This window comes from Larus michahellis, chromosome Z, assembly GCF_964199755.1.
Source record: "Larus michahellis chromosome Z, bLarMic1.1, whole genome shotgun sequence".
Taxonomy (NCBI): domain Eukaryota; kingdom Metazoa; phylum Chordata; class Aves; order Charadriiformes; family Laridae; genus Larus; species Larus michahellis.
This window is the reverse complement of record NC_133930.1, coordinates 15,956,126-15,971,725: the sequence shown is the minus strand read 5'-3', so window position 1 is coordinate 15,971,725 and position 15,600 is coordinate 15,956,126. Positions and strand designations below refer to the sequence as shown.

At 45.8% G+C, this 15,600-nt stretch overlaps 1 protein-coding gene across 2 annotated transcripts; it reads right to left on the bottom strand.

Annotated features, from left to right (window-relative positions):
* Positions 1-3,813: 3,813 nt before the first annotated feature.
* PTGER4 (prostaglandin E receptor 4) lies at positions 3,814-14,917 on the bottom strand. Of its 2 annotated transcripts, none has more exons than XM_074569423.1 (2): positions 13,533-14,917; positions 3,814-5,971 (listed from the first exon to the last, which is right to left on the bottom strand). In XM_074569423.1, the coding sequence occupies exons 1-2, from the start codon at positions 14,361-14,363 to the stop codon at positions 5,378-5,380; spliced, it is 1,425 nt and encodes a 474-aa protein (XP_074425524.1). In that variant the 5' UTR covers positions 14,364-14,917; the 3' UTR covers positions 3,814-5,377. The 2 variants fall into 2 exon arrangements, with proteins under 2 accessions (XP_074425524.1, XP_074425526.1); XM_074569425.1 differs by having other exon boundaries at positions 3,820-5,950.
* Positions 14,918-15,600: the final 683 nt, after the last annotated feature.

The window sequence follows — 15,600 nt, the reverse complement described above, 5'->3', positions numbered from 1 at the left end:
GTGATGCATGTTTATTCTTTTGGTTATAAGAAGAATGAGGGTTACCATTGACCATTTTAGAGTGTTACTCATTTAATCAGTTGGCTTCTACTGCCTCTGCTGAACATGGTAACGTGTTTTAGTGAAGAAAAAAAAAATCTCAGGAAAAATGTCTAATAAAAGGTAGTGCTCAGTGCTTTTAAACCTCTCAGGGGTATCCAAATGAGGGACCCAAAGGAAAAAGCCTTTGTTATAAAAAATAGGATATCTATGAAGCACACTTTGCCAGCAGGAATTTATTTTTACTGATCATCACCAGTGGCAGAGGCTGCAGTAGCTTCCATGTGTTTCCCTTCCATATGAATCATACATTGAAGTGCTGAAGTGTTGCAATGTCATTAAAGAGGAAATCTCAGCAACAACAGTAGGTTAGGTGGATTAATTTTGCTTAGTTTAAAATCTACAATTAAACATTTAAATATAATTTTTCCCTTTGGATCCCTTTATATCCAGTGGAAAGAAATACACAGCCTCAGAGAGCCATTCACTTGCCTTCTGTTAGGTAAGTATCTTAGCATGAGCTGAATCAGCCTCCCAAGGTGCCTAATTATTTCCATTGACTACAGAGGAACCTGGAGGTGACTGACTGGCATTAACTTCAAGTGCTGAAACAGGGCGGATGAATTCCGCACTTATAGATGGAGATAAGTGTCTTTAAAAAACTAAACATAGATTATACTGAGAGAGAATAAGTCCTTTCTGACAATCCTAGAGGCTAAAAAGTGTGGATCAGATAGCACAACAGTGACTCTAATTTGATAATTCCCTAAGAGATTGGATTTTAAAAATAGTTATGGAGGGGAACAATGCAAGTGTAAGAGTTTCCTCTACTCTTCTAGTTCCTGAACGTTGTCTTTGAGTATCTATTGGTGTTGGGGATCAAGATGAGCAAGGCAGCATTGGAAACCTACCTGGGCATACAAGATAAGTGCTCCCCAGATCCTCAAACCAAGAGGAAGGAGGTAAGAACCAATATTGAGGGCAGGTGCTCTCTTAGTTTATTTTGAGGTCATATAATAGCTATAAGACTATAATAAGCGTAGTTATAACTGGGGCGCAGGAAAGCAGAAGCACGTGGGCTTGGTTTATTGGCAGGTTGCAGACACCCTGTGTTTATTGTAGGTCAGTATCATGTTAACATCTAGTTCTCAAATGGATTGGAGTCCTTGGCCTGTGGTTTCTCCAGAGAGGGCTACTATAGAAGTGGGAGGACCTTATGAGCATGGATGATGGCTGGATCCTGCCAGATGTGCTGGCCTGGTTTTGAGGGCTGATTTTCTAAGAGCTGGAACTGTAGGAGCTATAAGGATTGTAGAGGGTAAATGATCAAAGGGAAAGATTAGAGGTGGGGAATGCATTGACTATTTGGGTTCAGAAAGCAGGTGATTTAGACTTCAGTTGGTTTCCAGATCCAGGAAAGCTGGCAGGTCTAGAACAAGGCCTAGTAGTGGAAAGGTCTGGTGGTATTTAGTAGCTCTAAAGGCTGAACAACCCCAGCTCTCTCAGCCTGTCTTCATAGGAGAGGTGCTCCATCCCTCTGGTCATCTTCGTGGCCCTCCTCTGGACTCACTCCAGCAGGTCCCTGTTCTTCTTATGTTGGGTGCCCCAGAGCTGCACACAGTACTCCAGGTGGGGTGTCCCCAGAGCAGAGTAGAGGGGGAGAATCACCTCCCTCGACCTGCTGGCCACGCCTCTTTTCATGCAGCCCAGGATGCGATTGGCTTTCTGGGCTGCAAGTGCGCATTGCCTGCTCGTGTTGAGCTTCTCATCCACCAGCACCCCCAAGTCCTTCTCCTCAGGGCTGCTCTCAATCCATTCTCTGCCCAGCCTGTATTTATGCCTGGGGTTGCCATGACCCAGGTGCAGGACCTTGCACTTGGCCTGGTTGAACTTCATGAGGTTTGCACGCGCCCACCTCTCAGGCCGGTCCAGGTCCCTCTGGATGGCATCCCTTCCCTCCAGCGTGTTGACCGCACCACACAGCTTGGTGTCGTCGGCAAACTTGCTGAGGGTGCACTCAATCCCGCTGTCCATGTTGCTGACATGTTAGGATGTTAAACAGCACCTGTCCCAGTACTGACCCCTGAGGAACACCACTTGTCACTGCTTGCCACTTGGACATTGAGCCATTGACTGCAACTCTTTGAATTGTGACCATCCAGCCAGTTCCTGGTGGTCTGGGACATGTGGGCAGGACAGACTGCTGGAAGTGAGGGAGCGACTGCCAGTCGCAGGACTAGCAGGATGGAGTCAGGGAGGTATAATTTTGGTATGGGGAATTTCTGTGAACACAGAGGACTGGGGAAGGTGGATGCAGATGTGGGAGGCAGGCTGTTCCAGGGCTGCATGGATCTCTGGGCACCCGGAGTGGAAGGGAGCATTAGGTATGAGCACAGAAGCCCTTTTGAACATACAGAAACTATTCCTGATACCTAGCAGGAAAATAACCTTTTCTTTTATCTTCCATGTAGAAAATTAATCTCTAAAAAATTGTAGCTTTATTTTACGAGACTTGTCATCCTCAGGGAGGCCGAGGAAGATAATTCAGTAGTGTGTGTGTGGTCAGGATGGAGGAGGGTACTGAGCTGAGCGGGACTGTCGGGCAAGTGAAGGAGATGTAATAATAATCTGTCACCCTAAACAAAGGCACGCTTGCCCAGTCCTTTTAGCCAGGCTCCTTCTGAACACCCATCTGTGTTTGCAACTAGGCAGTAGAGATGCTCCCATTTTATCTTTGTGCATTGCCATTGAGTTGTGGCAGGCAGTCCCAGTATTGCTCCGGAGACTTTGTAGTCTGTGGGCTGGTTGGGAATCCTTGAGTTCATCACTGAGGGAGTTAGTGGTGATGATGTTGTGTCCAGTCCACTGCTGACACACCAGCAATGCTGTGGGCAGGAGGAACACCTCAGGCTTATAGTACGTGTTTGCTAAGGTCAGCTAGAAGGTCAGCTACTTAAGAGGGTCTATTCTTGCTTAAAGTTCTTCCAGACCACATGTATTTCTCAGTAATGATGAGAAATAATAATAATAAAATAATAATTATAAAATAATAAATAACATACAAACAATTAGAAATAATAAGCCGTTACTTATTTAAATACCTATTATACGCTGTAGATATTCATTCTGTCATTGCATACAGTACCAATGACATTGGTGTGCTGCGTCGGGCCAGCTGCGAAGGTGTGGTCCAGTATTGGTCCAGGTGGTGTATCTGCAGGTGACGGTCCCACCTTCCGGCCCCACCAGGTACTGTTTCCTGTCTTGGGAAGTACGATGAGTGTATTCTATTTGTTGGTCACTAGTAAGCAACAGACCATAGTTAAGTGGTTTAATTGCAAAGAATTCAGGCAGATCTTTATCTGGAGCTGCAGTAGGACCTTGAGTAATACTGTTCTCCAGCTTAACTGGTGGAAAAGCACCTACTGCTGCAAATATTTGTGCACAGATTTAACTTCACTTTCTACATGTATCACGGCAAATAAGCTCAGATACTCCCTTGTTAAAGGACAGTAATGGAAAAAGACTGAGATTTAACTGAGTGTAGTTTTTCATTTTTGTTTGTTTGCATGAAAAATTTTCACGGTTGTGTCAGTGCTCTTGGGGACATTTTTGAAAGATGTCTGGCTTTTGCTAATGGTGATTACTCTGTAGAAACTTGGAAACTTACAGAACAAAGTATGTTTTGAGAGCAGCTGAGCGCAAAGCGTTCCGAGATGGGAGGCTTGTTAAGGTAAGGAGTTGGCACTGAATGGCAGACTCATACAAACTTCTAAGATCAAGCAGAACGTTTCCATTTAATCATGGTCTCCAAAATTACTTTGGTCAGTACAACTGCTTAAACATACCAACATAAGGCTCAAGATTACAATAAAGCATTTCACATGAAAACACTTTAAGCAGCATAACATGCTTAGTATTTGACAAAACATCCTCCAAATACCTGTACAGAATTACTTTGATAAACAGTGTTTCTGGAACAAGATCTAACCCTTACAACATAAAACACAAAACTCCGTTTTGTCAGTGGTTAACAGCTGGTTTTGGTGATGTGTTTGCCATTAAAATTCTAGGAACAAATGATTATCAAGGGCTGCAAGACCAGGATATGTTTCTATATAACCTATACTTTTAAATGAAGATTCTGCTTCCATGGTTTTGTACATTTATTTGATGGAGTATCAGATTACACAGTCATAAAATTCTATTTACTATTTAAAGTAAAATGATAAATGTTATGAAAAAATACCTTTATTACATCAGTGGTGCTTTAACTAAAGTGAATATTAAGACTATTAACCAGGGGTTGAAAGTTTTAGGCCCTGATATTGAAAGCACTTCTATATGTCCTTAACTCTACATGTAAGGAGTCTCCCTGGCAGCAGAGGGACTACTCTGATGGTGATGTTAAGTGTGTGCCTAAGTGTGCGCAGAACGTGGGCCAAAGTACTCGGAGAGGCACGGATGTGTTACACAGAGAAACATTCTCAGCACATAAATAAAACCTGGCTTTTTAGTATATACATATACTGAAAAGAAATATTATTAACTGAAAGGATGTGTCTTCTTATTCTACCTAAATAGCGCAGATATTCCCATTTCACTCAGAAAGTGCTTATGTATTCTCAGCTAGAGAATTACCTCATCAGCTGTGAATCTAGTTTGGATAACAAATCTAAACCAAGAATGTCTTTTATCAGCAGGAAATACTAGGGGAAGAGAAGGCTGGCAATCGTTACTACATACCTTGTATTAATAAAAAACCTTCTCATAGAGAAGAATAGACTTTTAAATATTTTCAATCCTGATTGATATATATACAATGGTAAAAATTCACATTTTCATGCTTTAGTGAGACACTTTAAAATCCTGCCCCAGGCAGCTCTCAGAGTAGCTGTGTCCAGTTCCTAGCAGCTGCCTGACATTCAGCTCTAGTACCAGAAGCTTAAACTCTTGATAGCTGAGCAACCATGGGGAGAGATAACACAGTTCTACCAGATTTGGAAAGGGAAAGAAAGAAAAAAGGAAGTGATGGGTCTTTCTATTTCCAGAGGCGCAGTAGCTTTCCTGTGTCCCAAAAAAGATAAGGCAGTTCATGTTTCCAGTCCCATTAGACCTGCCTTGCACCATTTCTGATGGCAGGGCCCAAGTGCAGTGTCTGTTCCACACAGTCCTCAGTAGTCTAAAAGAAACGTACCCATCACATGGCAAGAGAAAAATAGCCCTTTGGAGCACAGCTGAACCCCTCTCCCCTCAAATAGGCCAAACACCTATCTATTGCACCAGTTTTTCCAATATAGCAGGAAGTATCCCCAGGGTTGAAGCCTTTCACGGCTATCTAGATACACTTTTCTGATAAATTCAATGTCTCTGTGGGAAAGGTGACCTGGAGAGGGCTGCCCTTGGACGCAGAGCTGGCCCCACCACCAGGCCTGACCTCATTCACCAGGAAGACGCTCTCAGAGTCCTGCCCCTGTGAAGAGTCCGAGGTCTCCGAGCTACGCAGTGTCCTTACAGACGTGGTGTCAGACTGAGCCAGGCTGGCACTGGGGCCTGGAAGCAGCACACGACCCCCGACGCTGCTTTCGCTCAACTCCGGCGGGTAGAGCAGCGTTTGTGAGGTGCTGCTGATCTCCCTCAGCTCGCGGGAGATGAAGGAGGGTGACTGACTTGACATGGCAGAGGAGGTCCGGCGGCCATCCACGCAGTTGAAATTGGCCCCCGAGTGCTGCCTCCGAGCCCCTCCAATGCGGCAGAAGAGGCATTTGATCTTCTCGATGGCTTTGCTGAGTACAGTCTTGCGCAGGAGGATGTAGACCCACGGGTCCAAAATGGGGTTCACCGAGGCAATGCGGATGGCTTGCAGGTCAGGGTTTTGCCTCACATCCTTCACTGATTCCGGCTGGTACAGCTGGTTCACGAAGACACGGACCTGCCCAAGGAGATTGGGGAAGAGAAAGACACAATTATACAATTTCATCAGGAAATCAAAGTTTACATTTCAAGACAGAGATCTAGATTTGCTGCTGTAAGCTAGGACAAGAGAAGAGGCTGGCAAAGGCAGGCATCTCAGATCGGCAGCTGTACGTTTATTTTTGAAAACAGCAAAAAAAATCACAAAGTCCGCTGTAAATTGGCTGCCTTTGTTACATGTAGGAAAGGAATGGCTCTTTCTCTCTCCATCTGCTCATAAGTAATCCTTGAACCTCCAACTTTTGGCTGATGTTTTTAAAAATTCCTTTCTCCTGATAGAACCCAGCAGCAAAGATGTAGACTTGTATCCTGCTTCCTCGGTATACTTCAAGTCTTACGCTACCTGTAAAGAGATAATCTGACTCCACTGAGGAGACCTGGTTCCTCTCGCAAAGGTCTAGTAATTTGTTTATTTAGAAACAAACTGAAACACAGGTTATTATTCAAGTACGCTAGACTCCGGAAACAAGCCCAGAGCTGTTGATTCCAAAGTTTAGAAATGCATTGTGCTGGCACCTGTCCTTACTGGAATTGTTTGTATACCCTCAACTGTTTGCTGCCTGCAATATGATGATCACTGTCAAATAGCTGTTCTCCATTTTAGCAAGACCTGTGCAGTGTCCAATTACAGGAAGGCCTGGGAAAACCACCAAAAAGAACTGATAATCAAAGATGCTGTTCTCTTCAGACTCCTTAAAGTAAACCAAAATAAATCCCTTAATTATCTTATCTGTTACAATAAAAAGAGAGCAGCAAAATAGTGAGGTTTTTAAAATCTCATCCTTGACTCCTGAAATTAATCAAGTCTTGCCTAGCTAGGAGGCTACAGACAAGTGTTTAAATAAATGAACCAAACTAGAACAGCCCTCTTAAGTCTTTTTTATTTGAAGTTCTGTGTGAGAAGCAGAAGTCTGGCTAAAAATTTCACAATTCTGTTCGGAGGAATTTTCCTGCAGCATGGCAACGTGGCGGCACTCGGCTTGTCGGAATTCAGAGACTGAGTGTGCTCCAAAGCTATCAGTGAAGTATGTTTAAAATAATGCAGAGTCCCTCTTTGGAAGTACTATGCATATAGTCTCCTCAAACTGACTGTCAAATTGATGATTGCCTGTATTTTCTTTCTCAGTACATTTCTCTAGGTTTATGGGTAACAAAACCTGCCCATGAAATTCAAAATATGGGAAAATCTGGAATTTATACAGCAATATAATGATCTGAGTTTTATTCCCAGTTACATTCCTCATGATTTCTAACACTGCAGATGTCTTTTTGACAACTAATTTGACTTTATTTTTCTGTGAAGCCAAAAATGCAATTCAAGTACTGCAAAGAGTACTTCTATACGTATTTAACTTATTTTTATGAGCTTTTCTTTTATTAAGCTCTTACTAAGCTTCACTTGCTTTAAATTAGTTCATTATTTATTTAATATTAGCCTCCTGTCCAGTACTTATCACTACATGATGAGAGAAGTGGTAAGACAGTGGAAGAGGTTGCCCAGGGAAGCTGTGGATGCCCCATCCCTGGCATCCCTGGAGGTGTTCAAGGCCAGGCTGGATGGGGCTTTGAGCAGCCTGGTCTAGTGGGAGGTGTCCCTGCCCAGGGCAGGGGGGCTGGAAATAGATGGTCTTTAAGGTCCCTTCCAACCCAAACCATTCTGTGATTCTGTGATTCCACCTATCACTGGCTGAGACAAGACCAGCCCCTCCAAAGGCCAGAATTTTTAAATACCTACAGTTTGGCTGGAATTCATTGATGACTCCTTAAAAATGCCCTCAATTAAAATCTCTTGCCGTTTGCTGGTGTGTGGGGTGGCACAGGGAAGCCAGTCTCATCGGACCCAGCGACACCTTCCCTGAGCGCACCACTAGATGGCACAGGTGTCCCACGGATGGGTGTCCCACGCCACCGCGTCGCGCCCCAAGGCCAGGCTGCCAGCAGCCCTGCCGCCTGCCCTGCGCGGAGCCGCATCCCACGGCAGGCCGGCCAGTACGGGAATGGGCAACCGCTGGCTAACCTGGCAGGTGGGGAGAAGATTTGTGGCTCAATTTATAAGCTTGTGCAAGAAAAGCTGCCATTAGCCGCACTGGCGCTAGAGCTGAAATGCAGTAGTTGGGATTCCTGAACTGGGAAGGCTGAAAAATAAGCTGACACAACGTTGTTTGTTTGGCATCGGCTAAAATCTGTTCTTGAAATACTTGGCCATTTGTGTGAGATTTTTTTTTCCCCTCCAAAATGATAAGAGGTCAAACGTATAAACAGACAAAGGTCAAACTTCCACAGGGGATTTAACCCGCGCCATAATGACATTTCTTTCCAAATGCTCCTTTTCTTTTTCTGTACTGAGATTTCCTTATGCAGGGGAATACACCCTGAATGTGTAAATGCTGGTCTGTGTATCTGACCAGTTGATCACTGGTACGTGCCCTGAGAGACAGGAGTCCAAAGGACAGTGTCGTGGCAGTGGAGGCCTTCTGGCAGCTCATACAATTAAATGCAGTCATTACCGGGAAGATTAGAGGTGTGACAGGGAGGGGTATTTGCTGATAAATTCATCCAGATCACAGAACCAGAAGGCACACTTTGAAGACAGCTGAACAAGTACACAGTCCAACTTTGGCGACCTGAGTTGCTTTTTTTTTTTTTGAACTTGTAGATAGAGTTACACATCAGTGATTTAATAGTGGGATTGTTCTTTTGATAAGCAGCATATGAAATTGAGGTACCTACTTCACCTTCTCTGTCTACCTGGTAGAGTTTACGTAAAGACAAAAATGTCTTTAAGTGCTTACTCCGTGGCTGAAAAGGACAAGCACTAATTGCACAGTGCAGCCTGCTTTATGTTATCTCTCTACGCTTTATTTCCTTTTGACTGATATACGGCACGTATAGGTTATATGAATGTATTTAGTGAAAACTTTAGACTGTACAAAACTGTTTCTACTTCCTAGAAAGGTCCCGTGTCTTTTATTAGAAGCTCCCCAGAATGTCTAATGCATTTACCAGTTCGGATCTATTGCTGGGATTACATCTTAATCACAATAAGGTAAAAATTAATCTGTGTTGGAATGTCAGTTTTTATCATTTCTTTACACACTTGTGAAATGGCATTGACTAATGTATCATCTACAAGAACAGTGAGAGATGTATCTGTTCTGGCTACAAGTCTTCTGTTGCAGGAGGTAGCACGATAAAGGATATTGCCTTGCATTTTCTAAGTGAGTGCCGAGTAAGTGGAATTCACTACTAACTTATCTAATCCGATGCTTGAATTTGTGCAATTTGAAATCCTAATTAAAGAAAGAAGCAAATTAGAACAATTCAATTCTCAAAAGAATGAGTTTTGCCATGTTAGCTCTGTAGCTGTAAAATTCCGGCAATGTATCTCAAAAGTACTAGCAGTTTGTTTGCAGTTCTGTTAAGAAGCACATAGCTCCAAGGTATGTTGAGTTCGTGCTCAAGTGATAGGTACTTGCAGGATCAGAGTCCTGTCTGCCATCTGCTGCTTCTCCTTTTTACTAACAGACACAAATCATGATTTCTAATCCTATGAAGTACTGTAAAGTGACTTATACAGTTACAGTCACACTGGTAATTGTCTTCATAGCTTCCACCTGCCCTCAAAATCTCCCCACGTACTGATAAGATAAATTTAAAAACCGTACGGTAGTAAGCAGAAACAAGTTTTTCAGCTCTACAAGCCAATAACCTTTGCCCTTCAAGGCCTTGGTGTCTGCTTGGTGTCTACTCCATTACTCAAAAATCGTGTCTGTGACCTTGCTGTTGGCTGCGGACAGTCCCTGATATTTAAAGAGAAAAGTCAAAACCAACCAAGCCAAAAGAAAATCTAAACTTTTAAATTAATTAAACATTAAGTTAGAAACTTCTGATTATTTAATGCAATCAATCAGCTGTACACCCTGAAACATTGTATTTTATTTTCTACTTCACCGTAATTTAACAACAGTGTTCAGTTGTTAGGAAAAGATCATGCCCTTAAAAATCTTAAAAGTATCTGACAGACTGCTGGAGGGAATTACAGACTTTGAGTAGTGTGTGCCTATTACTCTTGAAAGAGTTTAGTTTTTTTTTAAAGGCTGGATAATAATTTCTACTCTATTCTTGACAAATTCTCTGCTAATCTAAGTTATTCCCTACTTTTAACTCTATCCAATTCTATTTTCTAAACCCACAATATTTTAAAAGATGAGACAACCAGTGTGGAGTGCAGACAAGACTCAGCACACAATTTATGTATTTTCCTTATTTGATTTTTAAACTATTGTCAGATGCTTCTTCATGTCTTTCACACCACTTTCTGTGCATTGAGACATCAGGTTCTATCAAAAGTTTCCTTTCACTAATGTTTTTTGTTCAACTTTTCTTTCCTTGGTAAATTTGATCAGCCTTCAGTTCTGTCAAGTTCATTCAGCACTTCGCACTATCTCCCATAATTTTGTTACAGCACTTGTAACTGTAAAATTTTGCTGATTTGATTAATAAATCATTAAGGCACTAAACAACCCTACTTGTAAACTGAGTGCTGGAGCAGCTCATTATTAAAAACTGCTGTTCTCTCTGACTCAGCTTACTGTTCTTTAACCACTTCTTAAATCAAGACAATCCTTTTCTTATTATTTCAGGACCATTTAATATTTTAAGACTTGAAAACTTTTTGTCAAACCCTAATAAATGCAGCCTGCTGGACTGCCTCTGTCTGCTATTTTATTATGTTGTGAAAGCGTTCATTCTAAAATGTTAGAGGTTTATGTCCCTCTTTCAGAAGATGCTTTGCTTTGACTTAAGTGATGGTTTATTCAGCTGAAATCTTCAGTAGGAAGTCTGCTCATCAGAAAACTTGAGTCACAAAGCACCCTCTGAGCCTGCTTTGTGCATCTAGAATCATACCGCCACCACCTTGCCACTTGCCTGTTCTTGGTGACTGCCAGGCTGTCCTTTTATAGATGAGCCTCGCGCTCAGTTGAGAGCCCCCTAAAACTCCGCCAAGTCATCAAAAATGTACATCTATATTAGTTATTTACCTCTCTCTGCTGGTGGCTATTTCTAGGGATTTATAGCGAAAAAGTGTCACTTCTTTGAGTTTGTATCTCAATTCTCAACCCCAGTCTATATGCAACCGAGGGCTTATATGCATACACAGCAGTGCATCATGGCACGAAGAAGCATATGTGGCTATAGTTTATTCCTGCCAGGAGGAGGCAAATAACTTATAAAAGCTACTTAATAATGAAGAAATTTAACCACACTGGACACTGTGATGATGTGTATATATGTGGTTGTGTTTTGTTTTCAAAAGAAAGCTTCCTTTTTCTTTTCTTAGTCATCCAAGTGAAATGACAGCCTCTTACTTCATTTCAGATATAGGAAAAATGTGCTGCTTTAGCAGGAAAAAGCTAAGTTACGTGAACACTCCCAAGGTATGGAGTGCTTTTATACACTGTGCTTTTTTAAGTACTGAAACCAAGGTCTGAAAGAGCTACACAACTTCATCACCTGCACCTTCACATACCTTCTGCTATATGCAAGTTTTTTAGTTACTGTTTAAATAATAAAACTTTTGCCCCACCCAGGTTCATTAATTTTAACTGTTGAGACTCACGTTCCCTTTCTGGTAACCCCTCCCTCCTCATTTTTCCCTTTTTTTTGGTTGTTTTTTAATATTCTGTAAAAGACTGCTTAGCTTCAAATGGATATGAACAATTTCACTTCACATTTCACATTCAGACTTCTCAGACTTCCCCTAGCTGCCCCTTCACCGGATAAAGTTTGGCTTTCTTCTGAAATTGCTGAAGTCCATCAGCTCGTACCCCATATCATGTTACGACACTATTTAATTCCCAGAACACATTCTCTGCTTTTACCAGCTTCTCTTTTGAAAACGCAGTATTGTTCTCTTGTGAAGTAGCTGTTATAATACTAGATTAGTCAAATTAAGTACTGTTAACCCACAGTACTGTCAGGGTTTTGGCCACTCTGTGACCTGATGCCTCCTGGTGCAGCAAGTCAGCTTACCCCTGCGGTTTCTGGAGCCAGACTGCACAGCAGGTTGTGCGCGGTTTCTCCATTTAAGGTACGTGCACCTCCCGGGGACACCCTGCGTGCAGCTCAGGCAGCACCTCTTGACATCCCTCAGATATCAAGCAATAAACAGGTGGCACCGTGCTCGGTCATGCCACGGCACAGCGCAAAGTGACAGCGCCGAAGGACAGGAGACGTCCTTCGGCGACAGCCAGTGCGCTGGCACTCCAGCACAGCCACACTTCACTGGCTCCTGTTTATGTCAGTAATGTGGCAAAACTGGCCCGACCCTTGCGATTACAGCTCCTCTGGAGCAGGGGGATGGCCTCGCCGACCTCTTGAGTCCTGTTCACATGTACTTCTCTAAACTTCCTTACCGTGGTATACACTATCTGTTCCACATCCCCAGCTGGCCAGCTGTATTTCACATACATTGTAGCCCCGCTACAACAGAGGTATCACCCTACCTTAAAACAAACCTTCTAAAAACGCTTTGTCTGACAACCACTGCTTGGCTCCCTATGCCGTCTTTTAGAAGGTGGCAAATAAGGCAAGCCAGCTATTTGTTTAATGTCTCTGAGCCAGCAGAGGAGAGAAGTTCGCCAAGTTTTATTATGGTGGGTGGCAAGCAAGAACTGAGCCTCCAGCTCCGGGTTGGGGTTTTTTTGTCTTCCTTGGAGATAAGGTGCAGGAATAGAAGTAAGTGGATCCTGCACATTCAGTTCAATTACAATAATTGGATCATCTGTGTCAGAAAATTAGCAAATAGTTAGTGGTAATGTTGTCTGACATTTTGGTATAATCTCTAGGTTTATGTGGGCCAGATTCCTCCAACTCTCATTTAACTGAGCATTACACTGACGGGTGGTTGCACCGAGTTCACTGCTCCCACAGCACGGAGCTGTTGGAGGGATGTCTGTGTGGGATCTACCCCAGAGATGGTGGGTGAATCCCTCAAGAGGGGAACCTTGGCTCAGGTTTTGGGTGTGAAGCACTCTGCGTGTTGCTGGTGCCAAGCGAACAGAGCTCTCTCCTCCTTCCGCACATCAAGGACTGCTGCACCCTTCAGCAACAGCGTGCACATTTTTCAAACACAATAAACATGCAGAAATGTAGGCCAGACCCAAACCTCACTCATCACAAATTAATTTTGGAAGTGAACTTTAAAGTGAACTTTAAAGCTCTCAGTAAGATTTTGGCTAAGTAGAGTCTAGTTGAACAGCGGAAAAATTATTGAGAATTTTTGGCGCTGTATTTTAACCAATCAAAGGAGCCCAGGACTTGGGATAAGTGTGTTTCTTTTCTTGTAAACAAATCAACACAACTTTCTCTCACCATGCATGTACCCTAACAGCCTTTATGTTACTGTAACAGTTCATAGCACCAGCTAAATAGAAGTCTGTCCTACAAGCACAGACTAGGAGGAGAAAAGACTCAGCGGTGCGGGTGATGGAAAAGAAGGGTTGCACAACATTACTCACCACCAGAGGAATGGAGCAGATGACCACCACCAGGGAAGTGGCAATGAGCAGAATAACCATCTGGATCTCTGCTCCGGCCATCCGACGGAAGCTCCGGCGTCTGCGAAAGTCAGATAAACGGCTGGAGGTGGTGTCTGTCCCCAAGGATGTGCGTCGCATGAACTGGCGGTGCATGCGAATTAGGGCCACGCACACCAGGATGTTGCAGATCACGGTGACCATGATCAGGAAAGAGCTGAAGCCGGCGTACATGTAGGAATATGCCGCATGGGTGGCCTCCTTTGCTTGCCAGTCTATGAAACACCAAGTGTAAGGGTACTGCAAGGTAGATTTGCCGAGCCCCATGCTGGGGAGGGCACAGAACAGCACGTTGGAAGCATAGATGGCAAAGAGCGTGAGCCCTGCCAGCTTCTTGTCTACATAATGGTTGTAGAAATAGGCATGGTTGATGGCCAGGTACCTTTCTATAGACATGGCACATATAATGCTGAGACCAGAGAGTCCAAAGAAGAGGAGGATGAAGGAGCTGTACTCACACAGCGCCGGTCCTCCCGGCCAGCGGTTCTGCAGGTAAGTGGCAATAGTGACCGGACTCACCAGGCAGGTCCCCAAGAGATCGGTGACCGCCAGCCCGCAGACCAGCGTGTAGAAGGTGGTCTCCTTCTGCTCCTTCCTGGACTTGCAGAGCACCACGATGGCTATGAGGTTGCCCACCACGCCAAAGATGAACATGATGGTGGGAATGGTGGGGGGTTTTCCACCCTCGGCCCCGCTGGCCGTCCCGTTGGCGGAGCCGTTCGCAGGTGGCATGATGGTGGGGTCGAAGGACATGGTGCCCGCACTGCGTTGCCGCCGGGGAGCCGAGTGATGAAGGCAGGAGCTGGTCCAAAAAGGAAAGGCAAAGTAAGGGAGGGCAGGGGCGTGAAAATAAAAATTCAAATGAGGGAGAATTTAAAGGAAAAAAAAAAAAAGGTGGTGTGTTTTTGTTTAAAAAAAAAAGGAAAAAAAGGTCCAAAAAGGGAGCCGAAGAGGGGTGCTGTCTGGTAGCGGGGGGAGCCGCGGCCGCCTCTCCCCGCGCAGACCGCGGCGCTCCGCCGCCCAGCCCGGGGGGGCCCAAGCGCGGAGCGGAGCCCGGCGGAACCCGGCCGCCTCAGCGCCTCTCGCACCGACGGCGAGGAGGACTGAGCGCGGCGCTGGGGCGGCCCTGGGCGGGCGGGCGGCGGCGGCTCCAGGTGCCGCGGGGGGCGGCGCGGGAAGGTGCCGGAGCGCAGTGGCCGCCGCTCATCCCCCTCCCGCCGAGCCGGCGGTGTAGTGCGGTGCGGTGCGGTGCGGCGCGGTGCGATGCGGAGCGCCGGCTCTCCTCTCACTGCCACCCCGCCGCGCTCCCACCGAGTTTCGCCGAGGAGGGCGGGGGCGGCCGGGGCAGCTCCCGCCGCTCCTCCCCGCCCTCTCGCCCCATTGGGCCGCGCCGCGGAGGGCAGGTTGAGCGGGGCCGGGCGCGGGCGACACCGCCCGGGGCTGCCGGCGGGGCGAGGCGGGGCGTCCGTTGGCGGCGTCCGTTGGGGGTGGGGGGGGGGCACGGCGGGCAGCGGCCAGGACGGCGGCACCTGCCCGCTCGGCCGTGTCGCGGAGGCCCCCCGGGCCGCCCCGCGGTGGTCGTGGATGGCAGGGAGGGCTCCTCGCACCTTCCACTGAGGGGCCGCGTCCTGAGGGGCCGCCATGTTCCAGCGCGGGGGCCTGGACGGGGCGCCCGGCCCCCGCCGGGGGTGAGGCCGTGTCACCTCCCTGTCCCAGGGAAGGAAGGGAGCCCTTCACCGGCTGCTGGTTCGAGAGTGGCAGCGCTGGTCTCTCCAGCTGGGAGAGGCCGTGGCGGGCCGTCTGTCACAAAGAGAAGCGCAGGTGATATCACCGAGCACCGTGGCTGGCAGCGGACCCTTTTGCATCGGGCGGACATGACTGCGGCGGAAGAGAAGATCTACTGATGTACTGCATGTATCCTCTGTTAGTGAGGTTATTAAACACAGGAAGGGTGTGTGTACATTCGAGGGAAGTGTTTGGAAGTGTTTAT